The following is a 24,391-nucleotide window of genomic DNA, read 5'->3' on the forward strand; positions in this document are numbered from 1 at the left end:
CCGGCCTTTTCAAAATAAACAAATATGTGAGGTGAACCGAACTTCACTGCAGCTTAACAGTACAGTAGGTCTCGACAGATGCGAATAATATTTAACAAAAAATGTCAAGGGATTAATACGCGAACCGGCGGAAAAGTGATTATGGTACCGTCAGATGTGTGTACCAACTTTTGATAAATGCCGCCATGCGCTAAAATCGAAATTTTTATGTTTCGTAATCCATGTTCCGCCGCGATTTATTAAATTTACGCCGCTGGCAACTGGTCAACTTGTATACAGAATTGAATGTACGCGCGTTAATTTCGTTTCGCGTACAAATGGTTTTCCTTTATTTTCGCAAATTGCGAAAATATGTATGTATGTATGTATGCGCATTTGGGGAAAAGGATTACCCGGCAGATTGTATGTCAAAATGTTTTACTGATATAGCCGATAGAATTTATCGGCGCTTGTGATGGAGGGGTCTCTCTCGTCTAGAATTGAACGTGCTATTAAGAAATGGAGAATGTTATTACTTAGGGAGGTACGACGTACACGTGTATTTATGCTTAATAATGGTTAACAATGGATACTGTAATATCGCTGTAACTTTAGCTTCGTATTACGTGTGATATTCCGGTTTACCGCAGCATAGTTGATTACCTACCTCGGAATAACTCTGGTTTACCACTGCATAGTTGATTGGCTATATCGAAATAACGCGAGTTTATCAGCTTGACGTATTAAAGCGGCACACGCGCTGCATATCATGCGCTCGCCCGCAGCATCATCCTCCAATGTCGTGATAAGAAGTTTTCTGAGGCGCCAACTACGTCGGCGAAATCATGAACATTCTTTGCGACGGTCTTCGCGACAACACCTGCCAACCATCTCTTCAAGTCATCCATCTACTTTGCACCCGTTTCACATATTAAACTTCAGTTCACGTCAGCCGAAGAAAATCACTAAAAAATGTACGGCAACATCCCTCTTTCATATTATACCAAGCGCAAATATATTCTATATCTTCTCGCGTATGAAAGCTTACATCCGCAATGTAGAGACAAGATCTTGAAAATTTCTATATAGTGTTTTAGCTTTCTCGTACTACTACCGTTTCATTCATAGTTCCTTTGAGCACTTTGACGTTGAATTCTCCTTAATATTTTGAATGCTAGATACGTGTCCTATTGATAGTTCCTCTTAAGTTGAAAATTTTCGAATGTTCTTTTTCGTTAACGCATATAGTTTTTACCTCGCTATATAAAATATAAAAACACACGAGAAAGTTGCGTTATATTTTAAAATAACAAGAAAATTTCTTAAGAAACTATTTATCACAACAATAAAAAGAAAGGTATGTTCGAAGCAACATGAAACAAAATGTTGAATATTGTGCCAGATTGTGGCGATAACAATTTAAGTATCGTTCGATTGTGCATTGTTGAAAAATGAAGTATGGTATTTATTAACCAAAAAACCGCACGCACAGTATGATATATAATAGCAAACAATAAAACTCGTGTATGTACACTATTTTTCTGAAAACAAGGGAATATCGTATTATAAAGGGGACAAAAAGGTGTATAACAGCGCTTATACGTTCATCGTATTTTCCCAGGACGAATTGCACAATACGCAAAAACCCACTGGATATTTTCCCGACCGTCGAGCGAACGGAAGTATCCAATCACCCGTATTTTGAACAGAATCCATGGAGAGCCAGATTCAAAACACCAGGATATAGATTATCGGCAGACGATACTTTTCGATTCCGCAGGGTACGAATGCGATCATAAAATTGAGATTGCCAACGGGTACACTGGTAGTGAGAGCTGCATCAGTGTAATCTATTGACACATACTGCTGCAACTTCAAAGCTAGGTTTTAAACTAACTCCCAATCTCTAGCACAGGATTAATAGTGCGCGATTGTTTGAACAAAATTGAACTTGTCGAAATGACATGACATTACAACGAGATTGAATAGATTAAACGTAGTAACCGCGTACGACAATTTTATAATAAAAGACAATTGCTATTTTCTAAAAGCGTCATATTTACTAAAATTAAAACTTTTAATAATATCATTAAGACATAACTTTTATCTATTTATTCTTGTAAAAAATTGAGTAATTAAAAAATTAATAAAATATAGAACACGCAAATGATAAATTATATTATCATATAATTTGAATGCAATTTTCTTCAAAAAATATAATTAGATAAAAATTTCTCTCTCTCTCAAATAAAGAATCATTTCATAAAAAATTGAAATAATTGAAATACATGCTAAAATTGTTTATAATTTTAAAAATAGTACTGCGATTAACTTGCTTTTAGAGAATTTTCAAGTAGATTCGGAACTTTGAAAATCTGTACTTCTGCGAGCAAAACTCTCGTGAATTATTTCGTGCCTATACAATATCCACGAGAGAAACGGCAGACATCATCGTTGCATCAGTGACTGCGCACGTATACGCGGCGATGAAAGTTGGAACGCCGAATACGGCGGGCAAAGGGCGAAAGGACAGGTCGGTCGAGCGGAAGGGTAATGGAAGCGTCGGTTATATCCGTGGCCGCTCAATTAAATCTCGTCGACGTCGCGTGCAGGAAGCGAGCGCAGCATGCATTGGAGGCTTCCTTACCGATTTCAAGTGGGTGGACCCCGCTCTCGAAATTTATTAGTCCGTGCGACCGACCGACTAATCCCAGCTCCGGTAGCCCGAGCGTGCGCGACTATTACTCGCAGAGCGTGTGTTAGTGTTGGTCGCAGAATCATCAAAAGAACAGACGAGCAACCGCAGATCAAATAGCCTCACGACATATAAAAAATAATTTTACTGTCCGTCACCCTTTCTCCTTTCTCTTCTCAAGATCTTATCGTTGAGCTCTACTACTGAATTTGCCACAATTATCGATATACGTCACGAGGAGGATATCACATACTAATCCGCTGGTTAAGATTGCATATAGCGATATTGGATATCGAGAAACCTCATCTGATTCTAATCGAACATAATTTAACTTGAACCAACTTAATCAGACTTGATTTAATTTACGTTGACTTTGAACATTCCCTCGGATATATTCACTTTGAAAACTGAATTTGATTATCATTCAAATAGTTGGCTCGAATCAAATGAAGTAAGAGGATGGTAACGGGTAAATATATGAAGCTAAAATTGCAGCTTAGAAAAATGTTAAATCATGAGCTAAGTGCGCAGAATATTCTCCGACTTTTCTCCATTTCGACATAACGATCTCTAAACGACGCCATTCGATTCGGATCGGGCGTGATAGTACACGTTATATCGCGAAAGTTCGTGAAAATGGCCAATGAGTTGCGAAATCGCGAAATCCTGGAAGAAGGGATTTATAAGGCACAGAAATCCGTGACCGGCAGAGTTTATAGGATATTATGGAAAGTGGGGAAGGGGATGAAAATAAAATTTTTATAGTCACCTCTTTCGGGCACAGGCTCGCGCATACCCGCGCCGAGCTGGAGCTCGTTCATCGTCGAATAGATGCCAGGTATCTGTGCGGTGCAACGTAAATTCAACTGGCCATTCGTATAATGGAACGGCTGAAGGGTGAGACTGATCTCGCTCCACTGCGCCCCGTCCTCATCCTTCGTCGGCTGTTGCCTCGCGGTCGCCTCCACCTGTAACAAATCAAGCGTGAGCCCATCGTCGGAAGATCGTATGAAGAAATGTCGCGAAAAAAGCGAGTTTACGGACGCAGTGAGAGAGGGTGAGCGAGCAGGTAAGGACGCTGTAGAGAAAGCCGGAGAAATGTAAATCTGCTTTCAACGAAATCCGTTCATCCGGAATCGGGAGGCGAACACTCGCCCTATCCGACACCCCGCTCTCTTTCGTCATCCTGCGCACTCAACGACGTCCCGCGCCAAGTACAAAGACGAGGGTTTCCAGTTCGATGGAAAGTTAGAGGACTCGCCTCGCGTTCCTGGCGCCGTATTCTCCCGATTAATGTCTCTCCTCTTCTTTTTTCTCTCTTTCTCTTTCTCTCTTTTTGCGCGAGATCAGTTCTCGTTGAGCCGCGGCGGCAACGAGCGAACTGAAAGTATTGGCCGGAATGACAGAGTTCCGGCTTTCTTAATGGATCATTATCGTTCCGGGAGTCATGATGGCGTCGAAAGTGAGTTATTCGGCTGAATCGTACGGTAGAGTGATTTGTAAGTGAATCGTAAGAAGTTTATCGAAGTTTTCGTCAATGTAGATGATGATAGATCAATAAAGTTTCTATTCATCGTACCTCTTCTTCGATATGTACAAATTTTGCGAAACGTAATTTCTCTCTTTCTCTTCTTGGATATTTTATAGTAATTGCAAGTTTGAATCGATATAAAAAAGCAAATAATTTCCTAAGATATGTTAGTTATATAACATTTTCGATTTTGAGATAAATGTAATAATTTTTTATTTTTATATATATTATTGTTGAAGTTATATGTAAAAAAAACAGCTAATCTTTACTAATTGTAGAAAACTTATAAGTGCAAAGACATCTGAAATAATTACGAAAGAAACGCAACATAATCTTCTCAAATAACAATCAGCATTGCAGTGAAATTGAATCTTACAATCAATCAAATGAAGCCGAACAAAACTAACAAGATAACTATTGTAGTGAGAAGCCACTACAATGTTATACAAAATATTACAACAATTAGATAATCCGTATTATCTAATGGCACACTATCGCAAGTAAAAAAAAAAAAAAAAAAAAAAAAAAAAAAAAAAAAAAAAAAAAGACATGAATATTTATATATTATTAATAAGTATAATATATTGCAATGTAATTGATAGATTAAACAAAAGCTTAATTGCTAGCTTCGACAAACAACTGGCGGAAACATGTGAGCGTCACATACGAGAACACTTGCTGACTTTACAATTTTCTCAGTTAAAAAATTATATAATTCGCATGATTTAGTATGATATACGACGACGTGAGCAAAAAAAAAGAATCTCGATGAATGATTAATGATCAAGTAGTATTGATGCTCATTCTTTGGACGGTAAGTGCGCCCAAACGAATATAAATTCTGCTTTTTAAATAGCTACCCGTGAAATTCAATCTCAGAAAGAAGTGAGCGAAAGTGATTACAGCGATTGAATACAGATTATGAGAAGGCGGTCGCTACGTCATATTTAAGCACCCGGGATTTTCTTTGTAAGCGTCCAAAGGAAGGCTATATCTCTTTTCCCACGAGCACACTTTTGTGTCCCGTGCAATGGAAAATTAAAAAAATCGCTTGAGTTTACTTAACGGATCGTGAAATTTTCTATTATGAGATTAAATGTTGCTAGTCTTGTCAAAGAAAAAAATTCACTCCAATATTACATTACAAAGAGAATTTTGATGTATAATAATGTATTCATGTCATATTATCTATTATAATCTTTTCGCAATATTGGATGTTGAAGAAAAAAAATTGTTTGATTTTGCACAAAGATGCAAAACGACAAATCGAATAATCTTGCAATTTGTTCCTTAATCAAAGTACATGATTCGACAAACGAAAGCTCGTAAGTTTGTAAGATCTCTTGCAAAACTTTCTTTTCGATCTTTTAATTGCCCCCTCTTGTCAAAAGTTTCACGAATGCACTTTTAAGCCACATACCTTGTTTCAACATTCTTTAGTAAACTCAAAGTTGATTTTTTATCGATTAAAATTTTATTGCAATTGTTTTCAGAAAAACTTTTAATTTTTAAAATTGCATTAAAGTAAAGCTTATTTGAAGTTTAATAAATAATTAATGTTAAATAATCATTGTTATTAATTTTATTCTAATATTTAATTATCAATATATTTTATTTCTAACGTTATAAGTTTCTTGAAATTAATAACAAACTTACTATCTAATAGATATTTATTGCAATTATAATAATTATCAAAAATATATCTTATAACGACAAATTTGTTTTCATATTTTATAAACAAAAATACAATAAATAAATATTGCAAAATGTTACTTATTTGCGCGTTTAGAAAACAGAAATTATTTCATACACATGAAGAAAAGGTAGAAACGCTAACGATGCTTGCCTCGCATGCTCAACCGCATTCTCTAGAATTTCCGCATTCCCACAAAGCCTACATAGGTTAAGATAGATGTAACGCTATGTGTTATCTAAGTTAAGTAATCAAGCGAGAAATTCGAGACCAGGTTAAAGCGGATATATCTAGAATTATTTCTGATAAGAGACCACGAACAAATTTATGCTATTATATTATAAGTTACCGAAACAAAGATAAAATCACGCATTTTTCCTCTTCTAAAAAAACGAACTGTTAAAGATTAATCTAAATTTTGATAAATTTGTGGTAACGTTTTTTTATAATCCTACAAAAAACATAATATAAAATTTTACGCTTTTTAATTATGTGGATTATAAACAAAAATTGACACATGTGAAAATTCTGAGAAATGATTATAGCTTTATTTAGATAAAATTTACTTTTAATTGGAATTCGCTTTTATTTATTCACAATTCTGAGCTTCCAAGCTTAATCTCACGTTAAGATCGTTTTTAATTTTTAATATTATTTTCTAAATTAAATCACGCTTTTTAATTTTAGATAAAGAAAAAGTTATTTCCACATTCATCAGAGTGGAAGAGAAAAAGAAACAAAATGAAAAAGAGAAAGAGAAAGAAAGAGAAAGGGAAAATACTATTATGCCGTTGATTTATGCTTTTTATGGAACAGTCTGTATTTTCTAATTTCATTATTCGTCATCTGAAAATGGAATTCTTTCTTTCTTTGCCATTCAAGACGCAGATTGCCAGAAATGCAGCTGCACAGCAAGCCATTACAGAGCTGTGCACAGTACCGACGCGAACGAAATATGAAATCTCGCTGTAATGCACATTTAATTGCACGTGCAGTACTTGTTGAATCGATGCGCGCATATATCTGAAAACCAATATATTCGATTGATATCGCGAACGTGGAACCGATTGATATCGAGAAAAAAATACGGCCATCTCCAGGGCGGACTGAAGCAACGCAAAAATAGATAAAAACGGGTGTACACAAAACAAATGAGATTTTTATAAAAAATTATATCAAATATAGAACTGTTTGATCCGCTTCATAGCAGTCTGTTCTCATACTTTCTTCTTTTTAAATTTCTATCGCGAATTAATTGTCAGATATTTCGCGTGAATCGCGAAAAGCGTCTGCAAATAATTCTGTATCGGATGAACGAGAAAGAGAAATCCTGATTAAATCTTCCGCATATAGCTTAATTAGAGAAAATAATCGTAAAAACGTTTCGACATTCAAAAAGTTACGCCCAGAAGTACGTTTGAGGGGAAGAATTAAAAAATAACCGGGAATACGCTCGAAACGACGTGGAAAGACATTTGTTGGCGAACGATGCGATTTACGAAATTTTATAATAAAAAAAAGGACAAAAGTATTAGATATATATTGTGTGTGTATGTGTATATATTGTATTTATCGGTGAGACCATCACCACCACCATCTATTACCGCTACGTGGGTTGCATCATCACCACAACGCATCACGTTGCACGTGTGTTTACGCACTAACCCCATGATGGGCAGCTCACCCTGGGTGAGCCGTGCACAATAACAACCGGTACACATACGACACATATAGTATACAGATCTCGTGCCGCGGGCTTACGCCTCGAAATGCCACTGCCTGCAGTTCTGAATGTGCATTGCATCTAAGGGCGTAGCCATGCGAAACCTCTGCAATGACAGTTTAGTCCTTGAATTTATGCGAACGGGCGTGCCGTCGTGTAGACGGATACTTTTCGCGGGAACGGGATACTTTTGACCTCCGGTTATTTTATGCAGACCTCAAGCCTCTCCCGCGGCACCTTTGAAGTGTCGCGCGGTTTTCGGTGTAACCGCTCACTTATGAAATATAAGCCCTCGACCGAGCTCGCTCTCGTAGGTAGTAGGTTGACTCATTTACGCCGCGGTTTCAGCGTCGTCTCGAAATGGGTTATTAGTTTCTTGCGCCCGCTCTGCGCCAGCTGTACCAGGTACTTCCTTTTTCTTTTCCGGAACAATAGTCCGCGATCTTTTGTATCTTCTATTCGTTCTAATTAGCAGCATTCTTTGAATTGCATACCTTGAAATAATTCCGTGCTATACCTCGAGATATTAAGTCGTGGTTTTATTGGATCTCTGGGCTTCGAATATATAAAACACTATTTTCGTCTGCGCGGATCAGAATACGACGGCATCTATATTTAATAATATTGCTTCAATTTCGTTAATAAATTCAAAAATAAAAATAAATATTAATATTAAATATAAAAAAATACAAAAGTTCAGAAATCAAAGTCTAGAATCTGTGTATAATAAATATATTTCAGTTTATAAAAAATATATCGAAAAAATATCGATATAATCTTTTCTTTTGCATGTTTATGTTATCAAAAAATAGCTCGCAACGTATTGCGAGGATACTTCAATATTATTTATTATTTCAATCGTAATATAGTTTATACGTCATAGTAAAAAAAAGTTAAATTTTATATATATGTATACACACACACACACGCACGCAAAATGTATGTAAAGAATACTCTTATTGGAAAATTTCCATATGAAAAAGTAAGTGACAGGCATCTGTTCATCTTTATGACTACGGATAGAACGCTGCAATGCGTTTCTGCGGAAATTTCAAAGTGATCTCCAAGCTTGCCGTCATCTAGCAAATTTTCGTGCATCAGCGCAGCTACCTCTTTCCTTCCGTAAGAGGCGATAGATATCCGATAGGTCGAGTTTCTTGGAAAGATCTTGGCGCAGCGTGCATGCAAATCCTGACCGCGATGGTGGCGTGGATAGCTGTGCACGTATCTAAAGACGTTCGGATATATGTGTATATGTGCATTCGTGAACGTGTAAGGTAACCATGGATACCGCGAGCAGTCCAATTTCTACCCTAGTTACCTCCAACCGCTTTCTTTAGCGATACCATAGCGTCCTTTCTCCAAGCGGGGATCCTATATCGCGCCGAGATTCGACCGGTATTTAAGCGTCGTTTATCGCTGGTGTAAGTGTTCGCGCTGCAGGGGGTGATATCGAGTTAACCAAACGGGGGAGAGAGAGACAGAAAGGAGGCAGGATCGTTCGAGGCGGTTCGAATAAAACGACGCTCGTGGCGAAATGTGCGGCGGGGAGAAAGAAGCCAAAAGCCAATGCTCCGCGAAAGTCGAATCGATCTTATAAAGGATTCTCCGGGTATCCTTTTACAAGCTTGCTTGTCTACGGCAGAAGATAGGCGGACGTGTCTGGACTGTGGCCCGTTCGTAACGAACGAGTTGCGCAAATCTAGCCTTCGCTTCACCAATTCTCCTTTCTGAGTACGAATAGACGATTGAATTAGATGTAGGATATCCCGGGAACATTGCATGCGATATGACAAGAACAAGCTTGGGGATATAAAAGAAATCAGGGGGAAGGAGATACTGCTATCGCATGGCTTGTCCGCGCTCGTTATTGCTATCGAATGCGACGCGGACTTAAGGAGGATGCTGGCGATATCGAGAGAAGGAAGGAAGGAAGGAACCGTCTCCATAGGACGGAAACAAAGAAAAAAAAAAGAGATCGTGCTTTTCCGGCAGAGGAGAGAAATCAAAAGGCACAACTCGAACATCGACGATCGGCTCGAGAGAAATCTTCTTCCTCCCTTGCCGGAGTTTACTCGAGCATACTTTGCGAATCAATCGACTGTCTACGAAAGCTGCGACATTAGTTTTCTTCCAATGTACAACGTTTTCGCCGACGTATCTGCTTTATATTGCTTTTCTCTGTTGTCTGATCCTGTCTTTAATCTGTGAAAAACGGGGCGCATGTTACGCTTACATTATAGGATACGTTTATTCTGTTTTAATGTAACAGCTACAATAGCTGATAAATTAACGCATTAATTTGACCGATACAATGGTTGAACGGCTGAAATAATAATACGCGGATATATAGTAATTATTAATAATAGATCACATAACTGATACCATCGTTCACACATATTTAGTGACATATAATAAAAGCAAAGCCTATGTAGCTGATGTCGATGTTCACCTTACAGTCAACATCTTAAAAGTTATATTCATATGTTTATGTGTAGTATATGTTTACGGATATACGTACATATATTTTCACACATTTTTACATTTCATGTTTGCACTTTGACAGCTCAATTTTCTAAGTTTTGGATCTTGCAAACGTTGCTGCTTTTCATTCAATCTTAAAGTTTACGTAACATTTTTGCACTTTACGGAGCTCGTTTCATGCTGCGCATTTATATATCAAGTGTCTTCGAAGATGCGCACATCCTCTCAACTACAAATCCTTTCGAAAGTTTAGAAAATTAAATTGTACCCGTTGTAAAAAAATTCTTAATTTCAATATTTGTAGATATTTTTTTAACCAAAGCTTTTAGTCAAAAAATTTTGCTAAAATAAAAAATCTAGAGATTAAATAAAAAATTATGCATCATTAAATTATTCATTATTTGTAACGTCAAGAGAAATTCAATTTGATCATATTTATGTTCCTTTATTTCTTATAACAATAGAAACGATATTGGTTTAATACAGAAAAAAGTCATCATTCTTCGTACTTTGATTGTACTTGTGCGATTCAGGGAAAGTTCGCTTTTTTTTACTTCCGTAAAACTTTATATTAATTTTCGCAAATGTATTCTGTGTCTCGCGTTCTAGTTATAAAACTTTGTCCGATTGTTGTGTCCAATCGAGAGAAACGTCCCCTTAGAATTGAAAACACACAAAAAAAAACACGTTAGAGAGAGGAGAGAAAAAAAAATCGAAACACATCATCCATACTGGTGCATTAACTTCGACAACGCGTTACGGTTCGTTTTTAGCCGTGCGTCAACCGACGAGAATGAATCTTCGTTTTTCTCCGTTTCGATGGCTCTCTTTTTAGTCATTCAGGGAAAGCTAGTGAGCCTTTCTGTTTTATTTCACTTCCGTGTTATTCGTCGCGCGCGCATACGCGTTTCGGCCCCCATGATCTATGGGACAGATCTGATCCACCGACCGCGCGGAGTGACGCGTCTACGTGCGGTTGCACACGCGAATACGATAAATCACGGCGAATATGAGCTCTCGGTAACGCGCATTGCCACACGGGGTGCCATTCGAAACAGGCCGAACGTCCAGGGCAAACGTTTGCAGTTTCTCTCCGACGTCGCGTCCCTCTTGTATACCCTGATCGATGATTCCCCAATGACAGTTGCCGCTTTCTGTTAACAGATGCGTTGTCGTGCTTCAATCGCGCGATGAAGAATCATGCGCGACAGACATCAGATTTCTTATTTCGTCGAGATTTCATCTCGAAAGTGCGATTCTAGTCTGGCACAATTACGCTTCGTCCGACTCTGACAAATGTATGGATAATATAAAGACGTAATATAATATACTCGTATTTATATGCAATAACGCGCATGTACGATAAGTGTATTACAGAATAAATTAAATCTTAATTACAAAATTCTTTTACTCTTTCGCGTCTAAACTTTACTTACTAATTAACGAAATTTTTCAAGAAACATTTACTCTTACGGCTGAGCATTGTACTGTCTCTGAGTTTTTAACTTTAATCCAGATTATCTTCTAGAGGAGAAGAATAAGTAGTAATGGTAATCATGATGGGATTTTGCTTGACGTTTCTTAACATAATGGAAAATGTGTAGAACAGAATTTCAAAGGACAAAAATAGAAACCGTGACAAACAACTGAAATACTACGAGCGTGATATCATGGTATATTCGTGGTAATATCCGTCCTTCAGACTGTGCTTGTTCATGCAATTTAGTAAAGTATACAGAGTGCCCGAGATCAGCCGAATGCCCTTTCAACAACAGATACCACAGATCAAACAAGAAAATGGCGATTGCTGCAATTTCGAGAAATTAATATAGACGAAATTACATATAGAATTAAAAAATAAAGATTTTCGATGAATTCAAAAAGTAAAAATAGATAGCAATTTTTAATTTTAATTAAGCTTTTTAAACAATAAAGAGATATTTCTAATTTATTAATAAATTTATTAATATAGAAAGATATAATATTTTATTGGGAAAATATTTCATAGCGAAAATAAGAAGTGAGACAATATTTTTAAGAAAAAGAAATTAAAGTATATATCATCTCATGCAAATTTAAAATCCGTTTTCTCTTTAAGTAAATTTAATTAGAAGTCTTTAGATATCGAAAAAAATGAACGCTTGGGATATCTCTAGCACATTAATTCTAAACACACACTGAAAGCAATACGTACAAACCACCTAAGTGTGTCGTCGCTGGGATAGCGAAGGAACAACGTGACGCGCCGCCGCGAGTCGTTAGGGGGCTCGATCTTGTACGAGGTGAGAATACTAACAGCGGTTGTGTAACGAAAGCTGCAGGAATTATATATGCGAGTGTACCGGAAGCAACTGTAAAGAACCGGGTGTATAGCAAGCGAAAGGATAGAAGAAGGAAGGGAAGCATATGCTTTCGGGTCGGTCGCGTCAGAGTGCCGGCACACTCCTCGTTTCCGAGTTGCGAGCCACTCGAGTGCTCTCTTCCCTGCCTCCTTTCGCGAAAATTGCGCTACGTAAGAGTGCCGTACGAGTACGGAAGACTAACGGATTTGAGCAGGATTCCATGCCCGTATCCTCGTTCAGGCGAATATACACCTCGCAAAGAGTGATTTATAACGCCTCGTAATCTTCCTTTTGTCGGTCGCCTGCCACTCTCGCTGAGAATTTAATGAGATCTCCGCGAGTTTAGCAAAATTATAAAATCACATCTTTTACTTCTATGTTAACTAATATGTTTTATCAAATGATTATTTCTAATATCGTGCAATTTTTATGATGAATTTTACTGTAAAACTATTCAGAGTGATATTGCATTTTTTGCAACAGATAGTAAGATGCTAAACGTAATTTCAAAAATACGTATGTTAATTCAAGTTCTCAAATTCTCATTCAAGAATTAATATACGAATATTCGTGAAAATATAAAAAAAGGGCTTTCCTTTCTTTTTCTTGATAATTAGTTACAGCAATGCATTTACAGTTAGCAGGTGCAATGTACCTTATGTGCGTATTCTGTTTACCAAAGCGAATGCTGCATCCAAATGGTCACTGGCATTCAAGACAGTTATATACGCAGTGCTATCGGGCGTACTAATCCGTAACAAGGGGCATTATGCGCGTCGCTGTTGATTACTTACGCGACGCCGAAGTTACTGACACCGTATCCAATAGCAGGAGCATATCGTGTCACAAAGGTCAACAACTCGAAGGATAAGGTCCTTTTGATCCCTCAAAGGATTTAGCTTGTGGTTAACGGTGATCCCGGTATACGATTTCGAGACTTAGTAACAGCTGCTTCTATACCAATGTAACTAACTACAGTTCGCACTAGTAGATTTCGATTAAGACGAAACATCGTCCTTCGTGATGATCTAGTTTTTGTTTATTCTGGATGATCGTACAAGGTTGCTTTGCGTGATCCACGAGAGCGAATAAAAAACGAATAGCTACATTATTGCAAAATGTTTAAGATATTATAAAATTTGATGTCTTTTGTGCTACTTTAAATAGTTTTAACAGATTTGAAGAATTTATAATTTAATCATTTTCACACATACTAAATTTCTTTTATTTTTAAGTAAAACGTTTCAACTTGCTGTAGCTGTTTCATTATACACACCATTTAGATCTTCATATAAAACGTAAAATAGCGAAAGAGAGAGAATTTCGTGGATATCTCAAATTCTTTTAGAGATATTCGCATGTTCGTGTATTTGAACGCGTAAGTCAATCTGGCCCAGTATACCTAAAAATTTTATCACTCAATGCATTCGCTTTTCCGAAATAATCATCAAAGAGAAAACCTTTGTAAATTCCTCGGATGTAACTTCCTCGCTGCTATTCGAGCGATCTCGCTCGTCCCGTGTCGCAAAAACTTCGACATTTAAAACAGTATATTCATTACGAATAGTTAATCTTCTTTTTTTTTTTTTTTTTAACAGAACCGGGGTACGTTTGTACCTTATGGTCGGCCAATAAAACACGATTTTCGTCAGCGACGTGAGGTATATAATCGATCCACATCGCGTTACGCAGTGTGTCGCGCGGCAATAAAGAGAATACGCGAACGTCAGTGCGCATAATTGCATTAGCCGCGAGGTTGGAGAGAGAGCCGGGATATTCCAACCTGTTTTGAATTCATGGGCGCTGTTCAGTCTCGTATACCCCACATCCCCGGATTCAGAGCAGCCCCGTAAAGTTTTCTCCTATTACGCGTGTACTTGTCACGAGGGAAGAGCCTCTCTTTTCATCTCCGTCCCCTCTCTTTCTCTCTCGTATCCGGGGCGAGTTACGGGAGATTTATGCGAATCAAGATACTCCAGCGTGATTGCGCGCGAGTCCCGAATCTGGAAAGATATATCTCAGGTGCGAAGAAGAAGTACGTTAGAATTCGTGGGGAGGGATCAAGATGGGTAGAGCGGGGGAAGATCTTTTCTCGGAGGTTGAAAACGAACTCCTCGTCTTGATCCCTCCTGTCAGGTTACGCTTCGCTTTGCAATCCGTAAGGCTCGCGATTCTCATTTTCTGACGGGAATTCGGCGGGGGAGAAGCAGGTGGGCGCGTAAAAACCCTTAAGTGCACAATCCGACAAATGGCCGCTTGATATGCACGAGTACGTTCGAAAAAGTTGTTACTCGCAAAGCGTAAGTGCGTATATGAGTCGAAAATTTCAGTCCGAAAATCAATTTCTCAACGGTACAAAGATTACAGCGATATGTAGGGTGTGTACGATATACTAATTTACGGTCGCGTTAATACTTAACCAAGTAGTTTCAAACTGGAGTTTGCAGCGTAACATCTTCGGTATACTTTGATCAAGTAGCTGCTTACTCGCATTGCAGTATTGTACGTGCAAAGCTAAAAGATGCTTTAGTGTCACTTTATACTCTTCATATTAGAAAACACGAGAAAACGTTATAAACTATAAAAGAAAGATTAAAAGGAATATGAAAGACTAACTATATGATTAAGACAAAACTATTTAGTAGAAAAATTTAATCTTTTTTGAGTTTATTAAATTTTATAGAGAATTTTTTTTTAAATAAAATAAAACATTAAAAAATTATATATGTAAAATCTGATGAAAATTTACTTTCTAGACAAAATTAATTCGTAATTTTTTTTTAAAGAAAAGAAATATAGAAAAAGCACTTTTACATTCGTTTTAATATTGATAAATATAATATTGATATTCTCATGAATAATGTCTGTAATAATCATCTACGGTGCTATTAGCACATATAATTCTTTATCAAGTTTTGAATTAATCAATGAATACATTATTACAAGTACATATATAAAGAGTATCCGAGACCATTAGCGTTGCATTTCACTCATAAATGTCAGAAGACATGTTAAATTAAAAGTATGCAAATTTTAATAATGTTGAAAAATCAATAGTTATTACGAGAATAAGCGACTGAGAATTAAAGAGTTTAAATGAATCATATTTTGCAGACATTAATGTTCTTCAATTAATTTCAAATAAGCTTTGCTTTATATTTAAATAGAAATTTAATTTAATGATTAATTGCTGAAATATTTAATGTCGAAATTCGACAAATTGCGCCAGCCATCCTTCAAATTTTCTTAAAGAGTAGATTAGATTAAAGAATCGATTCGAGACCTATTAAAGAATCTACAGTTGAAAAGGCTAACGAATGGAATAGTCTAAATACATATTTTAACGATGGCTTTAGATTTTTCGAAGTTGAATTTTCCTCAACGAAAATGTAATAAGGAAGCATTACTCTGCGTTTTTCATTTTGGCGGTTAAATCTCAAATTAAAATTTTGTCAAATATAATTTACTCTAATTAAAAAAATGTATAATACATATTAATATTAAATAAAACGCAAATAAAATTGATTTATAACTGACATTAATAATAATTAATTATCAATTTGCATATTATAGCTTATTACGTGACGTTAAAAAGTTTCAAAAGTCCCATAAAGTTCATATCTAAAATTGCATCAAATTTCTTTAAATTGATATATCATAGAAGTTAGCTTTAAGTGATATAAATGTAGTCTAAGAAGAGCCAGTGCATGTTGCACGCGATTTGTCTCTTTGTACGAATCGCATTCATAACATTTGTAAGAACAACCTTAGTCCGCTGGTAGCTTCTGTCAAGAGTTGTCGAGTAAATAGCCCGAATGGGATTCGTCTCAGTAAATATGTCTCCCGATACGTCACGGAGCTTTCGCGTTATACAACATCATTTATAAAATGAAGAGGACTGTTACACAACGCTCTAAAAGTAGTGATAAATAACACGCAGTCTGGCTGTCCGGAATTTTAGTTCGAGGAAATAAAATTAGGCCGATGCATATATAACGAATAAATTTCCGTATTCACAGTTGTGTTATTTGTGAACGATCGAGATAGCCTGCAAATATCGAATTATCGGCGCGATTGAAAGAAAACTGTTTCGTGCTGTAATAATAAACACATCGAAATAAACATACTCTTTTTGTTCCTCGAGCACCGATAAATCATCTACGAGACAACGTCGAATAGCCCGGTTTTCTCTCTCTCTCTCTCTCTCTCTCTCTCTCTCTCTCTCTCTCTCTCTCTCTCTCTCTCTCTCTCTCTCTCTCTCTCTCTCTCACTGCGGGATACGAAAAGAAATCTTGCGAATTATAGTACGACGGGGCAATAAAAACGAAGACATCACTCCGATGGACAAACGATCATTACCATTATCATTGACCCGTAAACGCGCGCGTCCGCGGTATATATTAATGCATTTCGCCGCTCTATTTATGATCCGCCTCCGCACCCAGAAGTCGTTTACTTTCAATTCTCGGATGTTCGATTAATTTTCGTATCGAACGGCGCCCCGAAGCCGGCGTTCGCCCCCTCGACGTCATGAAATTTATAGCCCCGCGGATTTCGCGAACTTCGCCTCGGGCTATGGTCAACGTGATCGCGGAAAATCCGATATATATCCGCGTTGCGTTGGACGGGATATTTAAAAGTGTCTAGCTCACGAAGCTATCTGTACGAGCTGCCGAATCTGTACACGAATGGCTGGAGAGGGATGTGCGATACATATCCTCCGTGGGAATAACGGCGATTAAACTTTATGGGCCACGAACCGGTGTCTCTCTTCTTCTGGCCGATTGGCGGAGACAGAAACCGAGGCTGATTGCGAAATGCGGATCTATATGGTGTAGTTTGATCGTTTTATACCATGAGACCATTCCTGTGTGTTCTCCTGAAATATGGTTTTGTCGTTTGCGCGTTTGAACAGGTGCACGAATCGAAATGGAGTAAGGTACGATCATGTGCAGAGCTTTGTACGCTAATATTTCGTACACCTGCGAGATATCTGAACATGATGCGTGGATAAAGATTAAATTTGCATTTACATTACATTCTATAAAAGTACCATAAAATGTTTGTCACGTGTGAATTTATTATGATTAAAGGGGGGAAACATTATCGAGTTAAATAAGAGACCGAAATAATCTTCTCATTGTCGATGATAATTAGAGAGCAACAAAAGACTGCAACTCTCGATAGAGAACTGTCGCTCCGCTTGCAGTGATAAATGAACAAATTTCACTCGATCTCCTTCCTAATAGATCTAGAAAGATTTTTCTTTTTTTCTTTTTTTTTTCATCACGTCAGAGAAATCTAGCGGGACTTTATTCACGAGAGTGTAGGTGATTATCCATTCCGTCTTCCGTGCGCTCATCGATCCGAGTGTCGGTGGTCGTCATCGTTTTCACGAAGACACATTCCCCGCGCCCGTGGGTATTATCGTTCCGTCATAGATATATGGTCCCGTGCGGATATATATGCGAGCGTATTCTCGTGCATCACATCTCCGGGATACGGTCCAACTGTCGCTTGCGAATCATACAGCGGGGCTGTCATCGCGCGACCCATCCGGCGTAACCCACTTTCTCACACAGCCAGAATTCTTTTCTCCTCCAGGAGGCGGAAGGCGTTCGTAAAGTATTAACCGGTGACCTATGAGCGTAGCCCCGATGCCGGCGACGGCGGGAGGTCGATCTGGAGAGCGGATAGATACCGGCGGAGGTGGAGGTTAATAGCTCGAGAGCAGAGCGGGATCGAGGACACGTCCATAAAACTAATGATATAGAAACGAATTCTACGATAATAGCGCGGCTATTGACCGATGTGCGCTCTTCACACTCGACGTCTTTGTATAATTATTGTTAAACAATAAGTGATGGTGTATATGCCATGTTTGTACAATATATAATGTATCTTATATGGCTTCGGGAATAATTTATTGTCCAAGTGCACCGTCTCGCGAAATTACGTAACAAGGCGCGCGCGTTATATCGGAAACAAGTCCAAACTTATATTAAAACAATATAAAAACGGAAGACAAGTCGCGTCATCGGGACTTGATGCCGAAGATATTTCTATATACGTGACCATGTCGCGATTTAGCGTGTGACCTAGAACGAACAGTCGCAGATGTTACATAGCCGATATATATATATATATATACGTTTGTGACATTCCGACGTGTGGAGGAACGGCAAGATCGATCTAGTCGATATAATGTGTTCTATCGAAAAGGAGGGAGGCAACAGCAACGTCTTCCTGTTTCTTCTTCTTCCTTCGTCGGCATCTCGGTCCGTGGCCTCTCCACCCCCTTCTTTCCTCTCCCATCTTCTTTCCGCCTCCCTCGAAAAATTATGAGTACGTGTAACTCGGCTGCGACGTGTAACGCGTCGTTGGCCCGATACCGGAAAAGGCATTCCAGGCCATTGGTCACGACGACGCTTAAGCGACGTTCTATCTTTTCGTCGATATGTGTCGTCGGTGCTTTATGCTCCACGACGATTGAACCCTCCAGGGGGCTCTTGTCTCTCTCACCCCTATTCTCCTCTTTTGTCGCGCGCTACCTCGCGTTAAGCTCAAGGGGAGGGAGAAAGAGGAAAGGGAGTCCGCGCTGCTCGCCTTTTCTTCTTCCCTATATCTTTCGTCCTACGTCACCGCGTGGTAGTCACCCTTCCTCACCGCTCAGCTCTGTTCCTTTTCCTCGTCTCTCGGGCACGACTTCAAAGCCACCACAGCTTTCGCAATAAGATCGTCGGTTTACGGTAGACACTGCGAGACAGAAGCCGCTCTCTCTCTCTCTCTCTTTGCCTATTCCTCTTTCAACTCACACCACCGCATTGAATCTCTATTCCGTTGTTCATCGTCTGTTCATTCGATATCCCATTGATTGCGAGAAAGGCTAAAAATAAAATCGCGAATTCAAAGACGAGCCGCGTGGAGACAATACATGTAGGCTTCCTCCCTCCCGCCCTTTCGAGACATGACGAATTAGTCTCGGATGTAGCATCGGGATGTATGCACGCATGCTGGAGCACCGACATGACAGCGAGATACGCCGTCCTTCCTCGTGAATGTCGAGTGAATCTCAGATTCCTCGGGGCCAGTCCGGGGGACCAAGCGTGTTACACCCTGGCATGGTCTTTCGCGCAATTAGTCGCGCGCCCGTGCATTAACGTTTAGATTTATGGAGGTAATTAATGCTGCCTTTCTCATATGTGAATTATTGCCGGTCCTATTTGATACTCAATTGCCGACGCACTGCGGCCTATTTTCTACATGTCTCCTTGCGCGCCTTTAAAAAACTTTGAAGAATCTAGGTCTATTTATTTTGCTACGTAGAGCAGCAGAGCAAAGTTAGTTATTGCGTCAATCATTATTACCTACTCGGGCGCGAAGAAGGCTATTTCATTTATTGTATTTGCTGCGATCGACTTCGCGCAGCGAAGATTCATTGAACCATTACGATTATAACATTTAATTGGTAACTTATACATCATACGTATGTCAATAATACACACTCTTGATTACAGTAATTCTAATAATATTATAGGATATGTTTTTATACGTGAGATCTATTCATTAGTCATGTAATCTTTTCATTATAATATAAATGAAAAAGAAATAAGTGATAAAATAACAATGTTGTTAACAGATGTGCATTTTAATCCGTTGTATCAGCAAACTTTTAAAAGCGTTTATATGAAAGTTAGGGAAGAGACATAACACATGAAACTGAATTGCGGTAAAGTTGATCGAATAATATAATGACTATGATGCAATTTGCATGCATTACATGCAGTAGTATAATGATCAGTATGTTGCAAGGGCAGAGACAATCTGCAGTTACTGCAATGTCACTGTCGACTTGATGTATTCATGAATCTTAACAATCGTGTCATACACGATATCTGACAGAATAAAGTCGAACGATTTTTAATAATATTTAAAATACGAGAAGAAGAAAAAGAAGAAAAGAGAAGGAGGAAGAGAGAGAGAGAGAGAGAGAGAGAGAGAGAGAGAGAGAGAGAGAGAGAGAGAGAGAGAGAGAGAGAGAAAACGTGCGTCATAGCAAAATTGACAAGAGGATTTAAATCTCTGTAATTATAAACAGAATGACATACATATATCTGGCGTATATAAAACTCATTAGCAAGGAAATAATTTATTATCCAAGATGGAATATTAAAGAATCCGCATCCTAGCGTGTTTTGAAAGTGCGGGACACCAGCTGCAAGCTTTCTTGAGCAAAGGATAAACCGGCAGGATTATGTTACGCCGAGGACGACGCGAGAGAGTCGGTATTAGTCCGCCGTCTGCAACTCACAGTAAATTTAACATGTTTCTGCTGAGCTTGGGAAATCTGCGAGATGGTGACCCCTCCGTCGTCTTGGAAAATTACACGCGGGCCGAAAATCTTCGCTGAATTTAACTTTGTAAAATATTATCTCATTGCAGCAACGTGCGTCGGTCAGACATACATATGTGTATATTCGCAATCGTCGGAGCATCTTCTTTGTATAACAACAAACTTTGGATAAGTCCGCGCGCTATTTCAAGTGAGCTCGGATGTTCGATGTAATTCTGACGACTTTCCCCGACTTTCTTTGGACTTTTTAACGCGAAAGCAGCGGAGATTTATGCGGCAGTTAAAAATCCGCCGCATAAATATATTACCGCCGGAGCAAATTTCCCGAGTGTACATTAATCTGAATTTTTATCCGCGTCATCGTGACTTTCCTATAATACGTAATCTATAGACGTACTTCATCATACAATTCTTTGTTCGCACAAAGAGCGCTGATGAATTTTTAGATTGCAATAGCGTACAGCCTTCTCTGCGTGTTAATAGGATACTAATTTTGATCGACAGTTCGTATGTATTGTATGGTATCAAGTATATAAATTTAGAAAAATTTTCGCTTTTCAATCCGCTTCCACAATATTTTATATATTTCAGAAATTAGTTTATAACCTACCGGTTAAACTGATTTATTTCATTTTATACGGCCAATTCGGCCAACTAGCTTAAGTCTTCCTAGATGTTATGCTCGGGACTCAGACGATAGACTGGTATTAGTCGTCTGTCTCTAACTGTAGATCCGGCGCATTCAGGTTGAAGTCGGCAGTACCCAGCGACCGGTTAAGCTTCCCGATAAACTCGTCAGTCGTTTGAATCGACTGTACGGTATCAGCTTCAATTTACCGCCGGCTGTAGAGAGCACAGTTCCTTTCAGTAAAGTGGACAAGCATCTCACGCGCTTCGCTATCGGCAAAACGAAACTGGCGGCTCGCAACACTGTGTGCCATGTATCCATGTGTCTAGGCACACATTGATGTGCGCGTGTCAAATGTACGCGTACTATGCGCCAGCTTTATTAGACCGCGCAGGTCTGAAGTTCGGTCATGGGGTTGACGAGTAACGAAGTGGACGCGGAAACACGAACAGAGAGAAAGAGGGTGTACGGGCGGATGGAAATGAGGGATTGAAAGGGAGCGAAACGTGCGCGAAACACAAGCGATCGCCGGAAACGCGTTCAGAGAATAAAGGACAATGTAAAGGGGAGAGAGAGAGAGAGAGCCAGAAATTGACGAAGCAACGAAGAACAGAACAGAGAGCTAGTTGGTAGTTTTAGGGGAGAAGCCATTATACAGACAAGTCCGAGAGACATTCAGTCTCGACATCTCTTCGAAAGGATCTTCCTGGATGGAAAACAATGGGTTCTGTATGCATCTATTCGTTCCATTACGACGACGGTGATCGTGGCAATGTGACGCCGAGAGTCCCCGCTTGTTTATCGATGATTCGTTAAGTGGCTTCATCTCTTTCTCGCACTCGATCGTCTCTCTTATTATCAGCCTCTCATTCCCGGTAACTTCATCTCCTCTCTCTCTCTCTCTCTATTTCTCTCTGTCTCTCTCTATCCTCATTGCGATCGCTTAATGAAAGTCGACGAAGCTGAAGCCTCGAGGGCAGACCGCACGAAGCTAGATACGATTTTCCTCGGTGTTATTGGCCGATAATCCGCTGGTATCGACGGACGTGGAATTATACGCGCGTACACATATACAATGTGTACTCTACAGTGATATAGAGCGGTTATACGTCGGATACACACCGGGGCTGGAAACGCCGCAGCGCAAAGCTGCACTGGCAGGGCGGCGCACGTCAAACGGGAAGCAGCGGCCGCTCGCTCGCCATTCTCCGTCCCACCCAGGGCGCGCGCACGTCCGCGCGAATTAAACTTAACCACAATTAGCAGGGACTCGGGGCTTGGGTTCGGCGGTACATATAACTGCGTGTAAATTGTAACAGCTATCCGACACTCGCGCAACAACCCCCATCGGCGATGCGTACGCACGGTACGCGCTAATGCGCTCCTGATGGCTCTGTCCCCCGTAACGTGCTCAACGCTGCTGGAATCGCGAATGTTGAATACGAGATCAGCCGATCGCGATTCTATCGATCTATACACGGTCAACAAGCTCCTCTTATCGTTCAGGGAGAAACACAGCTCTCGACCAAGTCGATGAACCGAACGTCACGCTATGATGTACAAAGGACGGCCGATAACTTATGTACGAATACAGCCTTTAAACCCTGTAAATCGGAGCTCAACTATCTGCTCTTATTCACCCTTCTCGTATTCTGTATATAAAAGGATCTGGGTCACGCCGGTTGCAACGTATGGAAAAATTTAACACTGCGTTGTTATTAATCGTCTATCGCGATTGCATATGCATTTGAGCCACAACTTGATGCAACTTGCACCGTGCCTTTGCATATAATTGAAGTCGATGTGTAAACATGCCGGAAAAATATTGTGATATTTCGAAATTTTTAATCAATATTTATTTCCAATTTGTATTTAATTTTAACGAAAAATGCAATCTTCCTATGCTTTACTCAACGTTACTACAGTTTTCGATTTCTCAGATATTGTGACTAATAATTCAACAGGATAGATAGGTTATATAATTCAAATATGTATCTATACACCCTTCAGACAATCAATATCTTAGATATATACAACAGTTATCATTATTATTATTACGTTGCGCAACATATATATATTTAAGAGTCATAATTCCAATATATATTATCAATATTAATAATCTTAATCTCTTTGTCTCTCTCTTACATATATGTGTATGCACATATAAAAGGGATAAAGCTGCTATATCTGATCATATAAACTATGCAAAAATATTTTTGTGCATAGAAAACAAAAGACGTTAAACAAAAGACGTCGGGACCTACTTTATATGCATGACAACAGAAAACAATAACTCTTTGAAGCGCGCGATGGTTACAATACGTAACTTCCTCTTTAAATTTTTTTCTATTCTTAGTCTGTTTGGTGGTTTTGTTTGACTATCTTTTCTGTATTTGCTGCCCATTAAAACAATTGTAACGTATTTAGTTTCATTGTACTTGTGCGCAGTGTAGAAAACGATGGTTTGCATTGTTTAAGTGGCATAAGATTCAAAAGGCATGCATCAAAGAACTATGTGACTCGTTGCATACACGTTAAATTATTTGAGGTATACATACACATAATGCATATCTGTATAGCGTGATATTAAATTTATTTATTTATTATGAATTAATTACACGTATTTTTAAATCTGCAGCAAAATTTAATTGTCAAAATTCTTCAATTAAAATTAATTTATTTCGATCTACTAGTGTAATATATTGTGATAAAACAAACATCTATATTTTTTTCTTCTGCAAATAATGTATAAAATAAAATACATATTGTATAAAATGTATGTATGTATAAAGAGCGACAAAAAATGTGTCGAAACTTAAGTAATAAACATTTTTAATATAATCAATAAACAATAATTTTTCTTGTCAATAATATACTCTACTATGTTTCTCTTCAATTTCAAAAATACGAACAAAAATTAACAATATTTCTCCCGTTGTTAGTATAATCAAATAAAGTTTATA

The 24,391-nt window shown here is 38.6% G+C and overlaps 1 protein-coding gene across 1 annotated transcript in view; it reads right to left on the reverse strand.

Annotated features, from left to right (window-relative positions):
• Positions 1–24,391, reverse strand: part of LOC145934516 (uncharacterized) — a 138,031-nt gene that overhangs the window by 10,747 nt on the left and 102,893 nt on the right. Inside the window, exon 5 of the mRNA XM_083035012.1 lies at positions 3,444–3,642. Coding sequence (XP_082891138.1) covers positions 3,444–3,642 — 199 coding nt within the window. The remainder of the gene's footprint in view (positions 1–3,443; positions 3,643–24,391) is intronic.

This window comes from Prenolepis imparis, unplaced genomic scaffold, assembly GCF_030444845.1.
Source record: "Prenolepis imparis isolate NDT839.2.m4 unplaced genomic scaffold, iyPreImpa1.0 SCAF_3, whole genome shotgun sequence".
NCBI classification, from domain to species: domain Eukaryota; kingdom Metazoa; phylum Arthropoda; class Insecta; order Hymenoptera; family Formicidae; genus Prenolepis; species Prenolepis imparis.